General features: G+C 37.0%; 1 protein-coding gene across 3 annotated transcripts in view; it reads right to left on the reverse strand.

Moving 5' to 3' along the window:
* Positions 1–16,549, reverse strand: part of TAF2 (TBP-associated factor 2) — a 317,600-nt gene that overhangs the window by 219,098 nt on the left and 81,953 nt on the right. For all 3 annotated transcript variants that reach the window (XM_089433145.1, XM_089433144.1, XM_089433146.1), the window contains 6 exons: positions 11,713–11,912; positions 11,410–11,563; positions 11,124–11,208; positions 10,868–10,959; positions 5,656–5,781; positions 5,508–5,561 (listed from right to left, as the gene is read on the reverse strand). In XM_089433145.1, coding sequence (XP_089289271.1) covers positions 5,508–5,561; positions 5,656–5,781; positions 10,868–10,959; positions 11,124–11,208; positions 11,410–11,563; positions 11,713–11,912 — 711 coding nt within the window. The remainder of the gene's footprint in view (positions 1–5,507; positions 5,562–5,655; positions 5,782–10,867; positions 10,960–11,123; positions 11,209–11,409; positions 11,564–11,712; positions 11,913–16,549) is intronic.

The following is a 16,549-nucleotide window of genomic DNA, read 5'->3' on the forward strand; positions in this document are numbered from 1 at the left end:
TTACTTGTCTCGATAAGCTTGCATCGTTTCATTTGAAGTATATACTATAAATGCTTGAAGGTCACTTTTTCTTTCTTTCTCTGGACATTGGATGACGCTGACTTTCTAGGCCTCCTTGGTCAAGAAACCAAGTTCTTACTCATCATCATCCTTAACTCCATATCCCCAAATAAATTAGGCATTGATCCCTAAAAAGGGTGGTCATCTCCTTCCCTATTTTTACCCTTTCGCCCTTTCCCCTAGGTCTAGCCCAATGTTTTAAAACTCCGACTCCGACTCCGACTCGGCCGAGGGTTGACTCCGACTCCAACTCCGACTCGGTATCGACTCGGCCGGCTCGATTTCAATGACTCGGTCCTTGTTAAAAATACATTAAATATTTATTTTTTATAAAAACACATAATTTTAAAGATTTTCATTCATGTTTCCAAACACACAGCATTAGAATATAGATAGAAGACAACATATGATCAAAGTAGGCTCATGAATATATCCATTATATCAAAATGGCACCCAGTACATTGTCCAATACATACACGATGATGATATAGAGATCAAAACAAAAACACATAACCAAGGAGGCTATAAATGGCCTCTACAACAAAACTCTGTGACCAGAACTACTGGCTACTGCTAGAGTTGCCAACATCATCTGGCTCAGTGTTACTTGGGAGCAGGAGCGAAAGTGGGGAGCGAGAGCGAAAACAGGAGCGGGAGCGACATTTTGAGAAGCTCTTGGTTTGGGAGCGAATCCCAGAGGAGTTCGACAACCAATGTCACTAACATCAAGGTACATAGAGGGATTGGTGCTCTTGATTAAATACGAGTTCCAGAATCCATACCCTAATACATGACAAAATTCAATGGAAACATTGCAATCCTCCAATCCTGAAACCCTGAAAAACTGATAAGTCTGCTGGATTTTGAATGAAATCTAAAATTCTACTTTCTCCATATGAAATCCAATGAGGCCGAAACCACTCTCAAACATCCTGAGTCATTTCATGGTAATGTTAAAAATTTAAGTAAAAGGATGAAAATGAAGATCAAGGAGAATGTCACTTTTACTTTAAGAATTTAACATTACCATGAAAATTTATAACTGCTTGGAGTCAATTTTCCACCAAGGTTCCGGGACGAGGGGGCGAGGGAGCGAGGGGGCGCGGGAGCGGCCTATGCAAAAGCTCCCTACCATTTTTTAGGAAACGTGGGGGAGCGTCAGGGTCTTAAAAATTTATAAATATAAAATATAATTTATTAATTGAGTCCACTATGACAATTTGGTTTGAATTGAAAAGCTGCAAAGCATGATCATTGATATGAATGTCATTTGACATTATCCAAATTTATAATATCATATAAAATAATAAATTTAAAATTCTAATTCAGCTTGGTCAAATTCTAATTTAGATTTTGGTTAGACAGAGGGAGAGCTTCAGCTTGATAAGGTAGCCACTGAATTCTGTGAAAAGGTAAATGAACAGATCAGTAACACTGCATTGGCAGTAGAAGGGGCAACTACAATGGGTTGTCCAGCTGTATTAGATCCAACAGCTAGAAAGTTTGTTATATTATATATAATATAGACAGTGCACCATATGCTGAAAGAAGAGTTTTAGTTCCAGGAGAGATGAGAAGATCACATGAAAGAGTTTCTGACAGTTTACTATCAAATGACATTGACTGCAGGATGACCATCTGCGAACCAACTTGGGTGACCAACGATGGCATGGATAATTTGTCTACCTTATTAGAGCAATGCCATGCAGTTAAAACTTCAAACTAGCAGTGTATTTCAAGGGTGAAAATAATTTTCAGACCTGAGAATTCAAGCTGAGCACCTGTGATCTGTGTAAATTTTGTAACTGTATAAATTCATATATAACGACAGTTCCTGAGATTTCTTGCTGCCCATAGTATTTTGTCATGCTTGCAGTAAACGCATGTTAGTCTATAGTCCACCCAATTATTTCCCATAGGTGCTGCTTCCATAGTTTGTATGTCAAATGTCATGCAAATTAAAAACACAAACTGAATGTCTCATATTCTTTGCCTGTCACTCCAGTTATCTCCCCACTGTAATCCAGCCATCACTTGAGAAAAAAAGAAGTTTTAAAAGGGAAAATTCATGTACGTGCTATATGGTCCAGCAAATTTCCATGATACTGACCCTTTAAAATTACGCTAGTTGAAACCAAAAGATAGCACAAGACGTTATCCCCATACAGAACATGAGTAGCTTTGTACCACTTTAGGTTTATTAAATCATAAACTATAAGCAAGGCCATTTTTTTGGGAGCGTGGGGAAACGTCACCTCAGGGAGGGGAAACGTTTCCCTGGCACGTCCCCCTGAGTTTCCTCCATTTTGGGAGCGTGGGGAAACGTCCCCTACTCGTCCCCAAGTCCCCGGAGCGTGGGGGAGCGAGGAAACTAGACCCCTAGGGGGGGGGGGGGGGGGGGGGGGGGGGGGGCGAGTCCCTGTGGAACACTGCTTGGAGTCCAAACCAACCAAAAAACAATTTAAAAATCCATTAAAATTTTATTAAATCGCAGTTTGACGTGATGCTGGGCGTTTTTTTGTGACTCGGCCGAGTCATAACGGAAACGGCCGAGTTGGCCGAGTCAGCCATGACTCGGCCAGTCGAACCGTTCCAAAGGCCGGGTCATAGAAAAAGGTATTGGCTCGGATCAACCCGGCCGTTTCGGTTTCGAAACGGCCGTTTCTTAAAACAATGGTCTAGCCCCATTAGGTCAGCTAGGGCATCAATTTCTCGGGCATTGACCCAAGGAAAAATTTTGATCTCTTACAGGCTACTACGCTAGTGGATCCCCTCCCTCTCCTCCCAATTTGAGGTAATTCTAATGGTGGAATCTCTGGGAATCCCAAGCCCTAGCTCTAAGATCGAATTTTGCCTAAGCATCCCTAATGCTAGACCTCAACAGGATCAATTCAACCTTTTGAAGTAAATATTCTTTTTTTGGTCCTTTCCTTTCACCTTGTCCAGGATAGGAACATCATTGGTTGCTACATATCATCCCCGAAACTAGACTGGGTCCATTTGGCCCCGTGTAGTCCCACGTCTCAATAAAGATTATTTGTCTAGGACCATATGTGAATCCAAGTTTCCCAAGGATCATAGGGAGTGAGAAGCTCATCTATAAGCCTATTCCTTCTCCCTCAACCCTCCAATCCTCACCCCTTACCCCTAGAGGACCAAGTCCCTTGCTTAAAGAGCAAGCAAGTTCCATTCTTCACTCCATCCTTGGGAAAGGGTTTCGAGGGTCACTTCCCATCTATCCGTTGACATATACTTTACAAGTGATCCCTACACTATCGGGACTCCTCCCATCGGTGAACGTCTGTAAAGAGCAGGGAGACATAGTTGTGTTGACAGTGGGCTAAGCCTCCATCGTTGCCCTTAACCTAGCAGTTGCCCTCTTAGGAACCCCTTTTAGGTCCCCTATTGGTTTGAGTGGTAACGAGCACCACTATCAATCAACCAAAGATCTAATGTATCCAGCGGAGAGGCAGTGGTGAGGGGCAGAAATAAGATAAAATTATTTTTGCTTTTCACCTACATTAACTTCTTCATACCTGGAGTTTCTCAACTTCTTGGGAGGACGTCCATTTCCATTTCAAGCAGCGAGACCTTTCCTTTGTTGTTGAACCTATTGTTCCTTCGATTTTCATTTCCCTTGAAGTTGTTGTTATGGTTGTCATCATCTCTTGGGGTATCCTTCCTGTGAGGACACTCTCTAGCAAAGTGGCCAAACCTATTACAATTGAAGCATCTTCATTTTCTTCCTTCTTTGAATCTCGGCTTGAACCCTTGACCTTGTCTTCTTGGACCAGCATTGTTCTTCCTCTTAGCATGAGCAGGGAAGGCGGTAGGATTGCTTCCATTGGATGGCTTGTCTCTTTCCATCATCCTTATTTCTTCTTGAGCGCATCTAGCTAATAATTCATCAAATCCCGGAATCTATCATTGTTGAGGATGATAGCACATCCCATTCTCCTGTAACGCCTCCAAGTGCCATATGAGTGAGCTCCATGTCACCACTGACTTCTCCAATATATAGGAGATCATTCTTGATCTCAATAATCCTCATGAAGTAGGATTGGATTGATTCTCCTTTATCCATCTTAATGTCTTTCAACTTGTTTTTGAGAAAGGGAACTTGATTTGCATTATTTACTTTGAACATCCCAACCAGCTTATCATTCATCTCCTTAGATCTTTCCAAATAATAAATATAGGATTTTACTATTTTTGAGTTTGGGTAATTTCGATTTACTATTTAAGATTAAAATATCTACTATTTTTCTTAGTTCTAGATAGAATGAATTTAAATCAATGTATCAATATTTTACTATTTTTGTTTCATTTATGGTCTATGAATCAATGTATTTCATTACTGAATCTCAATCTCAATCATACTTATTTCAGTTACAAATTTGAATCTATTACTGTTTTACTATTTAGTGTTTAGTATTTACATTGCAAAATGATGAATTTGCACGGAGTGAGTTAGGATGAATGATGAATTAGGATTTTATCATTTTTTTTTGAGATGGGGATCCCTATGCTAGGGACCCCAAGGTCCCCCTACCCGACTGCCCCCACCCCAAATTTCCCCAAAATATGGGGGTGCTTCCACATGTCCCCCTCATAGGTCTCCCTGCTCCCATGCTCCCCCATCCCGAAAACTTGGTGGAACATTGAAATGTGTGTGTGTTGTTACAATTCCTTAGCATCTCCAACATTTTATGAAGTTTTTCTTATTAATTCTCCCTGTTACCACAAATTCTCCATATGCATTTCAGGACAACTTAGTATGATGCAGCAGACAGACAGCTGATGGAGTTCTATTTAGGTTAAATTCATTCATTTGAGAAAAAAATGCTTCTTATGTGCTTGCAAGTTTATGAATTATGCCAGTATGCAAGAAACATTGTTTGGGTCAATGGCCGAATCCCTTCCAACATGCAATATGAATATCATTGCTGCTAGGATCATAAAGGCTGCAATGCACATCCTTTTACTTAATGTGAGAATGCAGTCACACAATAGAACAAAAATCTGAAAGAGTCGCAATTCCACTACAATATTGCCATTCAATATCAAGAGTATTTCAGATCATAAAGGCTGCAATGCACATCCCTTTTACTTAATGTAAAAATGTGGTCACACAATAGAACAAAAATCTAAAAGAGTCAGGATTCCACTACAATATTGCAATTCAATTTCAACAGGTGAATGAGAAAATGCATTAGACATGAATATGTATTATGGACTGCCCAAGTCTTATTCCCTAAATCTTCTAATATCTAAAAGTAACCAGTCAAGCTTTTGTTCATCACAAGATAGTTTCCAGTCCGTTTGTCCAAATTATAAAATGAAAAGGCAACCAGTTTGTTCTATATGTTTCTCCAAAAGTAAGAAAGAAGGCATAATCAGTTATGCAATCCCAGTCTGAAGAAAATTGATAAGAATCTCTAGACTACCTTGCGAAAAGACTCAGGACCCATTTGTTTCTCTAGCATCTGAAGAATAGCAACCTGGTAGTCCAAAAAGTATAGAAGATTAGCAAGGACAAGGAAAAGACAAAACAGCTAGGATGCAAACAGAGTTTCAAAAAGTACTGTAACTTACAGCCTTCCATGACCGAATTTTGCCCAACACACCAATTCCTTGTGTCCCATATAATTCAGCTGCAGCTCCAGATAAACTAAGAGCAGTGGCCCCATCAACATCAACTTTGCAAACTGCCTCATTTGCCTGAAAGCAATCAATGACATATTATGACACAGAAGATTGGCCAAATAATCGGACAATTAACCAAATTACAAACAAGCAACACTCTATGATGTCCTCAAATCCGCTTAAATAGAAAACAATTAGCAAAAACAATCACCACTGAGACATGGAAAAATGCTGTAACAATGCAAATTTTACTAGTGTTTCTCCTTCTAAAGAGAAGTTAAGAAAGCAAATGAATGGTAGGAAATAAATGGAGAACACTGGGAGCATTGACCTGATGACTTCATTCCTGTGGCAATCAAAAGAAATTGTTTGTAAAGTTTAATATAGAGCAATCTGTTATCCCATCCCACTTTATTAATGAATGTAATGCAACGAGATGGGTGGTAAATGGGGGGAGTTAGGTGCATATATATCACCTGCAATAGGTAATGGGTACAAGTTCTGGAAATGGTATCATTTTTTAAAACAGTACTTTCTAAACTTAAGAACCAGGGAAACAGCAGATCAATCTATAGATAAGTTGCATTATACAGGGAAACGGGTTCATGTTTCTAAAATGGAAACACATTGGCATCATGACCCCCAAAATTTATGGGTACAAGTTTCCTTAACAGAAAGGCATTCGAAATGTGACCTCCCAAAATTGGGGGGATCGGGAAAATATATGTATATAATCTGCTATTTATAAATAACACACTATAAGAGACTTTGAAAGAAAGCATTATGAATAAATTAGAAAGAACATTTAAATGACAAGCAATGTTCCAACATCGCTTATAATGGGATCGTCGTCGTTAGTATGATCCCTTCCCTCTACCTCGATTCTCTATGGACATCAGTCAACACCACCCAATTTTGATGAAATTGCTTAATCAAACTTTTTACAAAATGGTCAAAAAAGATTAACATTCCTAATCAATGAATTTGTTTTGAGTGAAGAGCACATTTTTTGCTAAGGCCATAACAAAGGATTTCAATAAGCAAAACGACCAACATCGAGGTACAAAAAGAACTTGCTTCTTTTGATTAAATGTGAATCCCATACCCCCATACGTAAGAGAATCCAGTGAAAATGCTTGCCACAATCCTAAAATCCTAAAATCACGAAAACTATTAAGTCTATTCAGTTATGAAAGGAATATCAAAATTCTACTTTCTCCGTATGAAGTCCGATGAGTTTGGAACCACTCTCAAACATGCTGAAACATTTAATGGTGATGTTTAAAATTTAAGTAATTCTTAACATTACCATTAATTGCCAGTATTTCCTTGCAAAATGAGTGAAACCCTTTTTTAAAGAAAAAAATTCAAAAAAAATTGGACTTGGAAAAACTGTATTGAATTTTTTTGGAAATGTGTTCTAAATGAGCTAAAAAGCACTTGAAACGTGTTTCAGTCCGTATGAAACAAGTTTCCCATATGGAAAACATGTCTCGAGCATGTTTCGAGGGAATTTCAACGTTTTGATATGGAAACACAACTGGTATGAGAGACAGGGGTGTATTTTATCCAACATAGATCCATAGATATATGAAAAACAAAGAAGAAATTTTATGCCTAGTGTACATAGAGATGTATGGGCAGGAACATTCAGATTTCCATTATTTCAACTGCTCTTTCCATATAGTTTTATTAGATATTTCTTTTCTAAAGATATTTTTTATATTTATAAGGTGTAAATAACTTTGAAAAATCGAAAGGCTATCTTTGGCCATAGGTGTTGGCATTATGATACAGGTGTTGTCCTTGAAGGCAACTCACTCAGATGAAAGATCACGGTGTAGCATGACAACAGCAAAGAATTACAAATCAGACTACAAAGAATGAAGAAAAAGAGGTATACGCAAGTTCACATTGACCAGACTGCATATACACTGAACGCAAGTTGTGTATATGTACTAGTATTTGGTCCAAGGTATTTTGATCCATGGTATTGGTCCAAAGTATTTGGTCCGAGGTATTGACCCTAGGTATTTGGTCCAAGGTATTGGTCCTAAGCGGTTTTGATCCATGGTATTGAGAAAGGTCTAAAACTATATGAGGAGAAGATCATTAGGCCAGAGCGTGCAAGTATCGAATATTTGATGAAGTGTGAGATCTAGTATGCAGGTTATTGGCTTATGGTGCTTTGCTGGATCTGAACCAAGGATGAACCTTAGCGGTTGATGAGGGATAAGATCTAATGATGGATCAAGATCTTAAGGCTTAAATTGAATTATCATTATATGGTTTGATCATGTATAATTTAGATCTGAATACTGACGCATGTGTTATTTTGTAAATATCATGATCTGTGTATAACGCTAGTCTGGAAGCTGAAAAATTATGAATTAATATTTACAGATGTGTATGTTGGTTGGCTTTGATAAAAACGCATATACACGCAGGTTCGACACATGGAAGTAGTGTATACCTTATAAAGTATGCTTCAGTTGTTTCTGTTTGCTGTTGCAGAGTTCTGGGTTCTGCTTTGGGTTCTAGTGACTGTATTCTGGTGACAGTGTTCGAAATAATCAAATTCAAGGTCAGTGATTGGTTGATGCAGATTGTATTGCAGTTATGATGTTGTTGATGGGTCTAGTATGAAAATTGAAGGAAACGTGGCCTTCAGATTGTGGTGTTGTGTTCCAGGAGTATCTAATCTGAAAATTCATGAAACGTGGTCCCTGGTAGAAGAGTGAAGTTTTCTGTAGGCTGGCACCTACGTACTAGTAAACATATTTGCTAGTACAAGAGCTAGGGGGTTGTAGCTCCCTTCCAACAGAAACTGGAGAACGAGAGAAGGTAGCAACCTTCTGCAGGTAGAAACCTGCGTACTGGTATGAGTCTTCACTAGTACAATGTTGTAAACAAATTTTCTTATTATTAAAAGAAGACAACGACGACAGTTGCAAGTGGTTTTCACCCACATTGAGTTTCCACCTTATATCTTGGTGTTCATGTGTGTTGCTTATGTGTGATGCTTTATTCTGCTTTTACTACACTGTCTAATAAATCTCTGATATACTGGTTAAAGTTCAATGCATGATAAATTGGGTAAATCAAAAGTTCAATGCATATATGTTGGTTGCTATAAGTACAATCGCGTGTACACGCTAGTTCACTGAGCTAAAGTAGCATATACAAATCTGTTTGGGAGATAAATTTATTAATCTGATAACACTGATTCACCCCCCTCTCAGTGTTATTTCCAACAATAGGTTCTTACCATGTGTACTAAAATTGGATTGGTCATCAAACATTAGAGAGATAAATTTGTGTACCTCTTTTTTTGAAATAAAATCACAATTTTATGCATGGCAAAATGGCAGCACAAATAGGCTTGAGTTTATAGTTACTTATGCAGGCACTCTAAGATATTAATAAGAACTTGGAATTTTATGTAATTAGATGATAGGATAGGGTTTCACCCAATGAATATTTTCAAGTCTAAAAATTGATTATCTATAAATGGGAAAACAAACAGAAATTGTATTGTAAAGGTCTAGACTAGTGATTAATGTAGAATCTATGTTAAGGCATATTATTTGACACATGAGAAGTTCTCAGAATTGAAAAGTAAGCTGGTCAAAACCACAAATTCTGGTGTCCAGACAATTGCAAAGGCAAGCTCGCTGTTATGAACATATATATAACTCATAATCAAATAATAATTTATAATAAATAAAAGGACATGTCCCAACTCTTAAAGAAAGGGCACTCCCACCTAGCTATATATACGGGGCGCTCATTTGTAATATCATATATCATATCATTTTCACTCATACATTTATATATTATTTATTTATTTATTCTAAATGGATATCTTTATTTTCCACATATTTTGGATATATAATTAGTGAGCCAGGTTTGGTTTTCAAACTCGCATGTTATCCATGGCCTTAATGGTCAATTTGAAGCAATGTTCTAGACTACAAATTCTTCCTGTTACTGTGCCAAATAACATATTGCCATTTTAATAATTTTTTGCTAATGCAATGCCATTATTATTTTCGGTACATATACATGAGAAGTTGGCTCATGTCATGAGTGTTTTTATCTGGCAACCCCTGTATAAAATATCATATTGTTTACACTGGATTAAACAATGCAACTCCCAATAAAACCACTAGCTAAAGCATGCACAGCAAGGACTAGCTGCTACGGCATTTGACAGACATCAGAAACCAACAAGGGTTAAGGCCTCAGATGCAATGTTTAAAAGAGAAACAAAAAAGATATTTTTAAATTTCAATTCACATAGAAATCTCAAGATCACAGAAACAATGGGAGAATGAACAGCTAAACATACTCTTTCTAATGAAAGCTAAGATACATTTTTACTATCCAAGTAGAATTGTTGCTAATCATGATCAAGATAAATTAGCAAATGTCCATAAAATGTCCATTCTGAGCTTTAGGTTTCATGCAATGTTGCGAAAATCGTGATCGGGATAAAGTTGAAAAGGGTCCAGAAAAGGAAAAAAATCGGGAAAATCAGTAAAAAATCGGCAAAACATCAACAACATTAAAAAATAAAAAATAAAAATCATTTTTTTCAATTTTTTAAGTATCTAAAGCATTGACGATTTTTAGGCGATTTTTACAATATTTTGGCAATTTTTTCATTTTGGGAAAAATCGCCGATTAAATCGCCATACCGAAAAAATCGTGATTTTCGCAACACTGAGTTTCATGCCAGAAAAACCAATGGATCATGACCCATAATATGACTAACAAGTTCAAATGCACAGTACAGACCATACAGAGGATGTAAGTAGATTGGATAATAATATTCTATTAATAAACTAACTCAAGACATTTAATATTTCTTTCTGGATTCCTAGTTTAGGCCACATTACTCCATTAAATAGACTACATATATGACCAGACACAGAAGAGACAGACAGCAACAGTGCAGGGTGATTATCACCATATATCTAAACATATTTCTTTCTTAACTCATAAAGCAAGAAACAAACTCTATGAACATGGATTTGACAAGAAAAAATTGAATCAGAATATAATATAAAGGTATTGCTTGCAATCAGTAAAAGCTGAAGCCAGGAGCAAGGAGAAAGGAATTTTGAGTTCTATGACATTTGGAATAGGTATAATTAACCTTGTAGCGGCGATACCGAGCTTCATTATTGCCAAGAAAACGCTTTATGAAGCAATCAGTTAAAAAGCCAGCAAGACCATCCAATAGCCACCCTGCATGCATAGTGCATCATACACGATGATAAAAAAAACCCATATGAGGCATACAAGTATATAATCTATATTTCTAAGGCCCCACAAAAACTCCAAGAAAAATGGACTCTTTTGATATTTAAATAAAAGTTCGAAATATATATATATATTCAACAAGTGTATACCATCATTAGCTGTCTCAGCTGTGATATAAATTCCAAACCATTGCTGTGCCAGAGCATAAGCCAGTTTAATTCTTGTGCTGATGACCTGCAAATATGCAAAAAAAACATCCATTTTATCAACCCAATCCACTCACACCCTCCCCCCCTCCCGCCCCAACCAAAAAAAGGAGAAAAAAAATATTGGCCAATTAGATAACACATTAGATGTCCTGAATAAAAGATGAGATTTTCTTCCAACTTAAAAGCCCCATTCCTTTCCAGATGATTTGATATAATCTTAAGATACCTGGTCAATAACCCGTTCATCATACAACAAATGAGAACTGAAAATGGACATGGAAGCACCAACACAAGTAGAAGATAATGCAGTCTCAGAATCAATGAAGACTTGCTTATATGATCCAAAAGGAAAAGTTGCAGCAAGATACTCCTCATAATAGCTGCACCAGATGAAATATTCTGAACTTACTTCAAAATTCTTAAAAGAAACGGAATTCACAGCCAGTAATTATTCTTCTTGAAATGAAAGGAAACAAGCTCTATCAAATGTACGAAGTACAAAATCAAACATACATTTCAATGTACAAACCTGAATACAGTATGGAAGAAGCTCACTGTGCATTGCAGCTTTGAAAGATTTGATGGCATGCACATATGAGAAACAACCCCATTATGACGATCTGGAAGCACCTCAAACGGGGCAACTGCCAATGTTATGAATTCCGCAGCAACTGGGATATTCACACAGTACACATATGTTTTACTGGATGGATTATCTTTGGTAGTGACCTGTATCAAAAGATTAATAAGATTATTCAAAATATTGTCAATCCATAAGAAGAAAAGCATTTAAATTCAGCTACTGCAAGTCACTAGGATCAACACTGGCATTCATAAAATTGAAAAAGTATCAATTATAAGATACAATTGTCTTCATAGGCATATAATATAAGATTAATTATCACAAGAATGATGGATGGCATCAAGACGCACAGCAAAAGGTTAATCTGATTATGCTTATAAATTAGTTTCAACATCGATATTGTTTAATATACCAATGTGATGACATGCAATTAGAAGAATCAGAAGCTGATGTTCAAAACTTCAAAGGTCCTATGTTACCAGGAAATGGAAACGGATACAGATCCGAATTCGGATACAGATACGGAACCAGATCCACCAGATTTTTGAAAAGCCAGTAGCCGGATATGGTGGGGAAACGCCACGTATACAGAAGGCATTAATATTATTTTTTAATTTTAAAAAACATATTCAAAGTTAAAAATCAAAACCATTCATGAATGACAACATTAGAACTGAAATCATTAGTTAATTCATAAATCTGAAGATTGAAATCTTGATGCACCATGCTTTATACAAAAAGGATAACTGTTAATACAAAATTGAGTGTCTCATCAATGATCACTCTATTGATATGATGATGTACAGTAGGTCTAACTACATGTCAAAAAATGGCTCTATATGCTCATCAATTGAATATTTCAACTCTACATCTTAATCAACCTGTCATCTTCCTTGACATTTGGCTTAAAATCTAAAAATTCCCATCTAGTTACAGTGGTAAATGAATATTGTACATAGTTTGAGAACATGCTATTGTCTATGTATCATACCGTGTTGTAAGAGGACACAATCTTCCTTTGTACACTATATATTATTATCTATGTATTGCCTTAAAGCTTTCTTATTAGCATCATCGGAAATTGAAAATTAACATTTTGATGTGTCAAACATTTCCTAGTACCATTATCATGTGTTATACAACCTATAGCTACTTAATAGCTTATACAACTATACGGCCTACAGATTACTAATAAGTGATCTAACTAAAAATCTAAATAGAATATTTGCTTTTTACGGTTTCAAATAGGTGGTAAATATCATTTAAAAAAAACTAAAATCTCTAATGATATTTGCTTGGGATTCGGCATGTGAGAGTTAGTTGACATAGGATTCATTTCAATAGCATGGGATCCGTTTCTAGGTTTGAAGGATTTGTTTACATGGCAGATCCTACAAGGATCTGGGTGGATCCATATCGATATCTAGATCCGAAACGGGGATCTGTGAATCCGACATCAAGAGTTAAATTTTCTTATGGATTTATTTTTCTTTGCTTTAAATAATTGCATTACATCATTTACATGCTGAATTCACCCCACAACATCATAACATTATTCAGATTTACAACATTATTCAGCAACATATGCAATTATATAGAAAGAACAATATCATCATCAATGCAACGGAACATAGAGGAACAATAGAAGAAAAGCATTCACGCATAGACACCAAGATTGGTCGGAGACTAGGGCAAAACCCACTACGGGGAAAACCCTTTCAAATTCTTCTTCTCATTAGATTGTCATTGAATGATTTAGCAAAAGGTCGTACATATCTTCAACCATAATCCTTACCAGCAAAATCAACTAAACAACATCCATGAGATGAATCCAACAATGCTAATAATCAAAACCCTGATTCAGAAGCCTGCAATCAACTGTCTCCAGTCAACTACTGAACTCTACGGTCAACTAACGAAATGTGGTCAACTATAAAAATTAAACTCTAGCCTCCAACCACACACAGAAAGTGATGTGCGCAAGGATGAAAGCCTCCAACTACACGCAAGAGCCTATGTGTCTACGGTTGTGACCGAAAACTACCTGTGTCATGACTACGACAGTAAACCGAAAACCCTGCAATCTCAGACCTGTATGAACCAATCTCCATCACCCAGCCTCAGACATGTACAAGCCAAATTCAAAGAAAGAAGAATGATCACAATGATGATATTGAAATGAGGGTCACTTGACTTGTATTTATAGCCATCCATGGGTGTCCAATTTCTCTTTTGGGTCGACCTGTCCTTTTGTGCACATGTGGGCTTCAATTCAAAAATATATTTTCCCTTGTCCAAATGGAACACCCCAATAGTCAAAATCGATCCTCTCGAAAAGAGGAATCTCGTCCCATGGTTGGAATTCGTCACTGATCTACCAAATTAACACTCCCTCTCAGCTAGGGAGAAATTCCAACTACATCATGTAATCATTGTAAGTATCCTATTTTCAAATCACATCATATCTCAAGTATCTCGTCATCAAATTTCGTCACTGCTCATCTCTGCGCATCTCTTCTTATCCTTGCTTATCTCTTGATTGTGTCTGCTCATATGTTGAACATTCTCAAATCTAAAAGAAGAAGAATTTGACATCGGAGGGGAGCCTAAGCTAGCACCCTCTATTCATCGGGGAGCCACTGCTACCACTTGGAATCACTGCCAGCAGGGAACCCAATGCTACTACCCGGAAAACATCGAAGAGTTTAACATCGGGGAGCACATCTCAACCTGAAACCACATCGAAGAGGAATCTAATGACAATGAGGAAGGTCCTATGGGACACTCTCCCCCCAAGTCATCTCATAAGGGAGCAAACATCTTCCACCCTATGTCGAGCAATAGGAGTCAGAGCATAGGGGAGCAAACATCTACCACCCTATGTCGTTCAACAATATCTCATCCATCCTATTGCCCACTAATCTTACCAACAATGACCCTTTTTGTCGCCTGAAGTGTATACCAAAGGCACAATGCTAAGAACAAGGGTTGTCACTCTAAATCCCTATTCACTCTGTTTAGACTCTCTCTTAGCTAAGTCAAGGGGAATAGTCCCTAAGGATGACAATGAATGAGAAATTGTTGGAACAACAAGCCTAGGAGATTAAGGGCAAGACAATTATTATTAGTGTAACTTGATTATTAATTAAATCAAGTATGAGAGTTTATGAGCAATGTATATTAAGATAAATGCAATTAGGATCAATAAGACAAATACAAGATATAAATGTAACACAGTGGTGCCTTTACAATGCTCAATGGAAATTTAGATACTTGCAAGTAAATAGATGTTTAAAGTTACAATAATAACAATGTTGCTAGAAGAGTTAGCACAAAAATTTAAAGACCAAGATAATCAGATATATGAGCAATGAACCTTGAAGAAAGACAATTGCAAGAAAAGATGATATTTCCAGATACAATAAACTTGCAAATTATAGATTTAACCCACAATTCCAATCACCAATGATCAACAAGGAATGAATGCAAGATCTAAGCTAATGTGAAATGCAAAATCTTGGTTGATTTTAATTAAGATGCCTAATCTAGATGAGCCCTTCCTCCTAGTTGCTTGGAGGCTAGTCTCTAAAGTAGGTTGTGCAATGGAAGCCAACGAGAAGCAAGCAGACGCTTGATTAACGATACCTCCCCTTTTGTTCCATGTAAAATTTTCTGTTTCCCACCCCGGTTTTCAGTTTCACCTTATTTCTCCCATGTAGTTAAATGCCCATTCCCATAACCATACATTTAACAGACTGAAAAAATAAATATTGTTGAAAACACAAATTCTGGAAATTTTTCAGAATGCTGGAAATTGCAGAAATAAAAATCAGCAATTAAAAACAGCCATTAAAACACATTTAAACTCAGTGATTTTTGGCCAACTTGACCCTGGAAAAACCCCCTACAACTCTTGGGGAAAACCAGTTTGAAAGCTCTTCTTTATTTCTGGAAAATGCCTTTTACAGAGAGAAAATTTTTCAGCAAAAAATCAGCAAAACAGAAATTTTTCCAGCAAGCAAACTTATCTGTTTTTCAGCTAACAGACAATCTGGAAAATGGCTGTACGAGCTGTACGGACCGTACGGATGTACGGATTGTACGGACTATACGGGCCGTACGGACTTGTACGGACAGACCTCGAAATTCGTGCAGAGAATCGCCTCCTCGATATTCGTGCTGAAAATCAATTTTTTCACTGTTTTGCTCACTAAATCTGCCTTTTTCTGCTTGTTCTTTGAGCTGTACGGATTTGCTGAAGTGCTGCCTTGGTATGTGTGCCAAACTGCTGCCTCTTTCTCCTCCTTGTCCAGAAATCTCCTTTGCTCTCCTTCTCCCAATCTGCTCATGAAAGAATGAATGATCTTTTTCCTCCTTTTCCTCCCTTAACCCAACCCTAAATGACTTTTGGGTGATCCCCAAATCCAATGGCTGAAATAGATTTAGATCAATGGCTGAGATTAAATGCTCATTTAAATCTCACTTTCTATTTTTTAATTCACCCCACTTTAATAAAGACCCACTTAGTCATTTATTTCCAAAGTCACTTTTCCTTTCTAATTTTTCATTGACTTTATAAAGTCACTTTAAAATTAGACTTAGTAACTTTATCACTTAAACTCACTTTCAAATTAGATTTAACTTTATAAAAATTATAAAGTTACTTTAGGAGAAAAATTAAATTCTTTTGGACACTTTTCCCTAGGCCAAAGATCAAAGCCTTAGGGAACCACCTGTCCTCCGATACCAAATTTCAACACTCCCTCTTACCGAGGAAGGTGTT

This window comes from Pinus tabuliformis, chromosome 5_1 (genome assembly GCF_031772625.1).
Source record: "Pinus tabuliformis cultivar Carrire ecotype Pingquan chromosome 5_1, CPIR1, whole genome shotgun sequence".
In the NCBI taxonomy this organism is placed as follows: Eukaryota; Viridiplantae; Streptophyta; class Pinopsida; order Pinales; family Pinaceae; genus Pinus; species Pinus tabuliformis.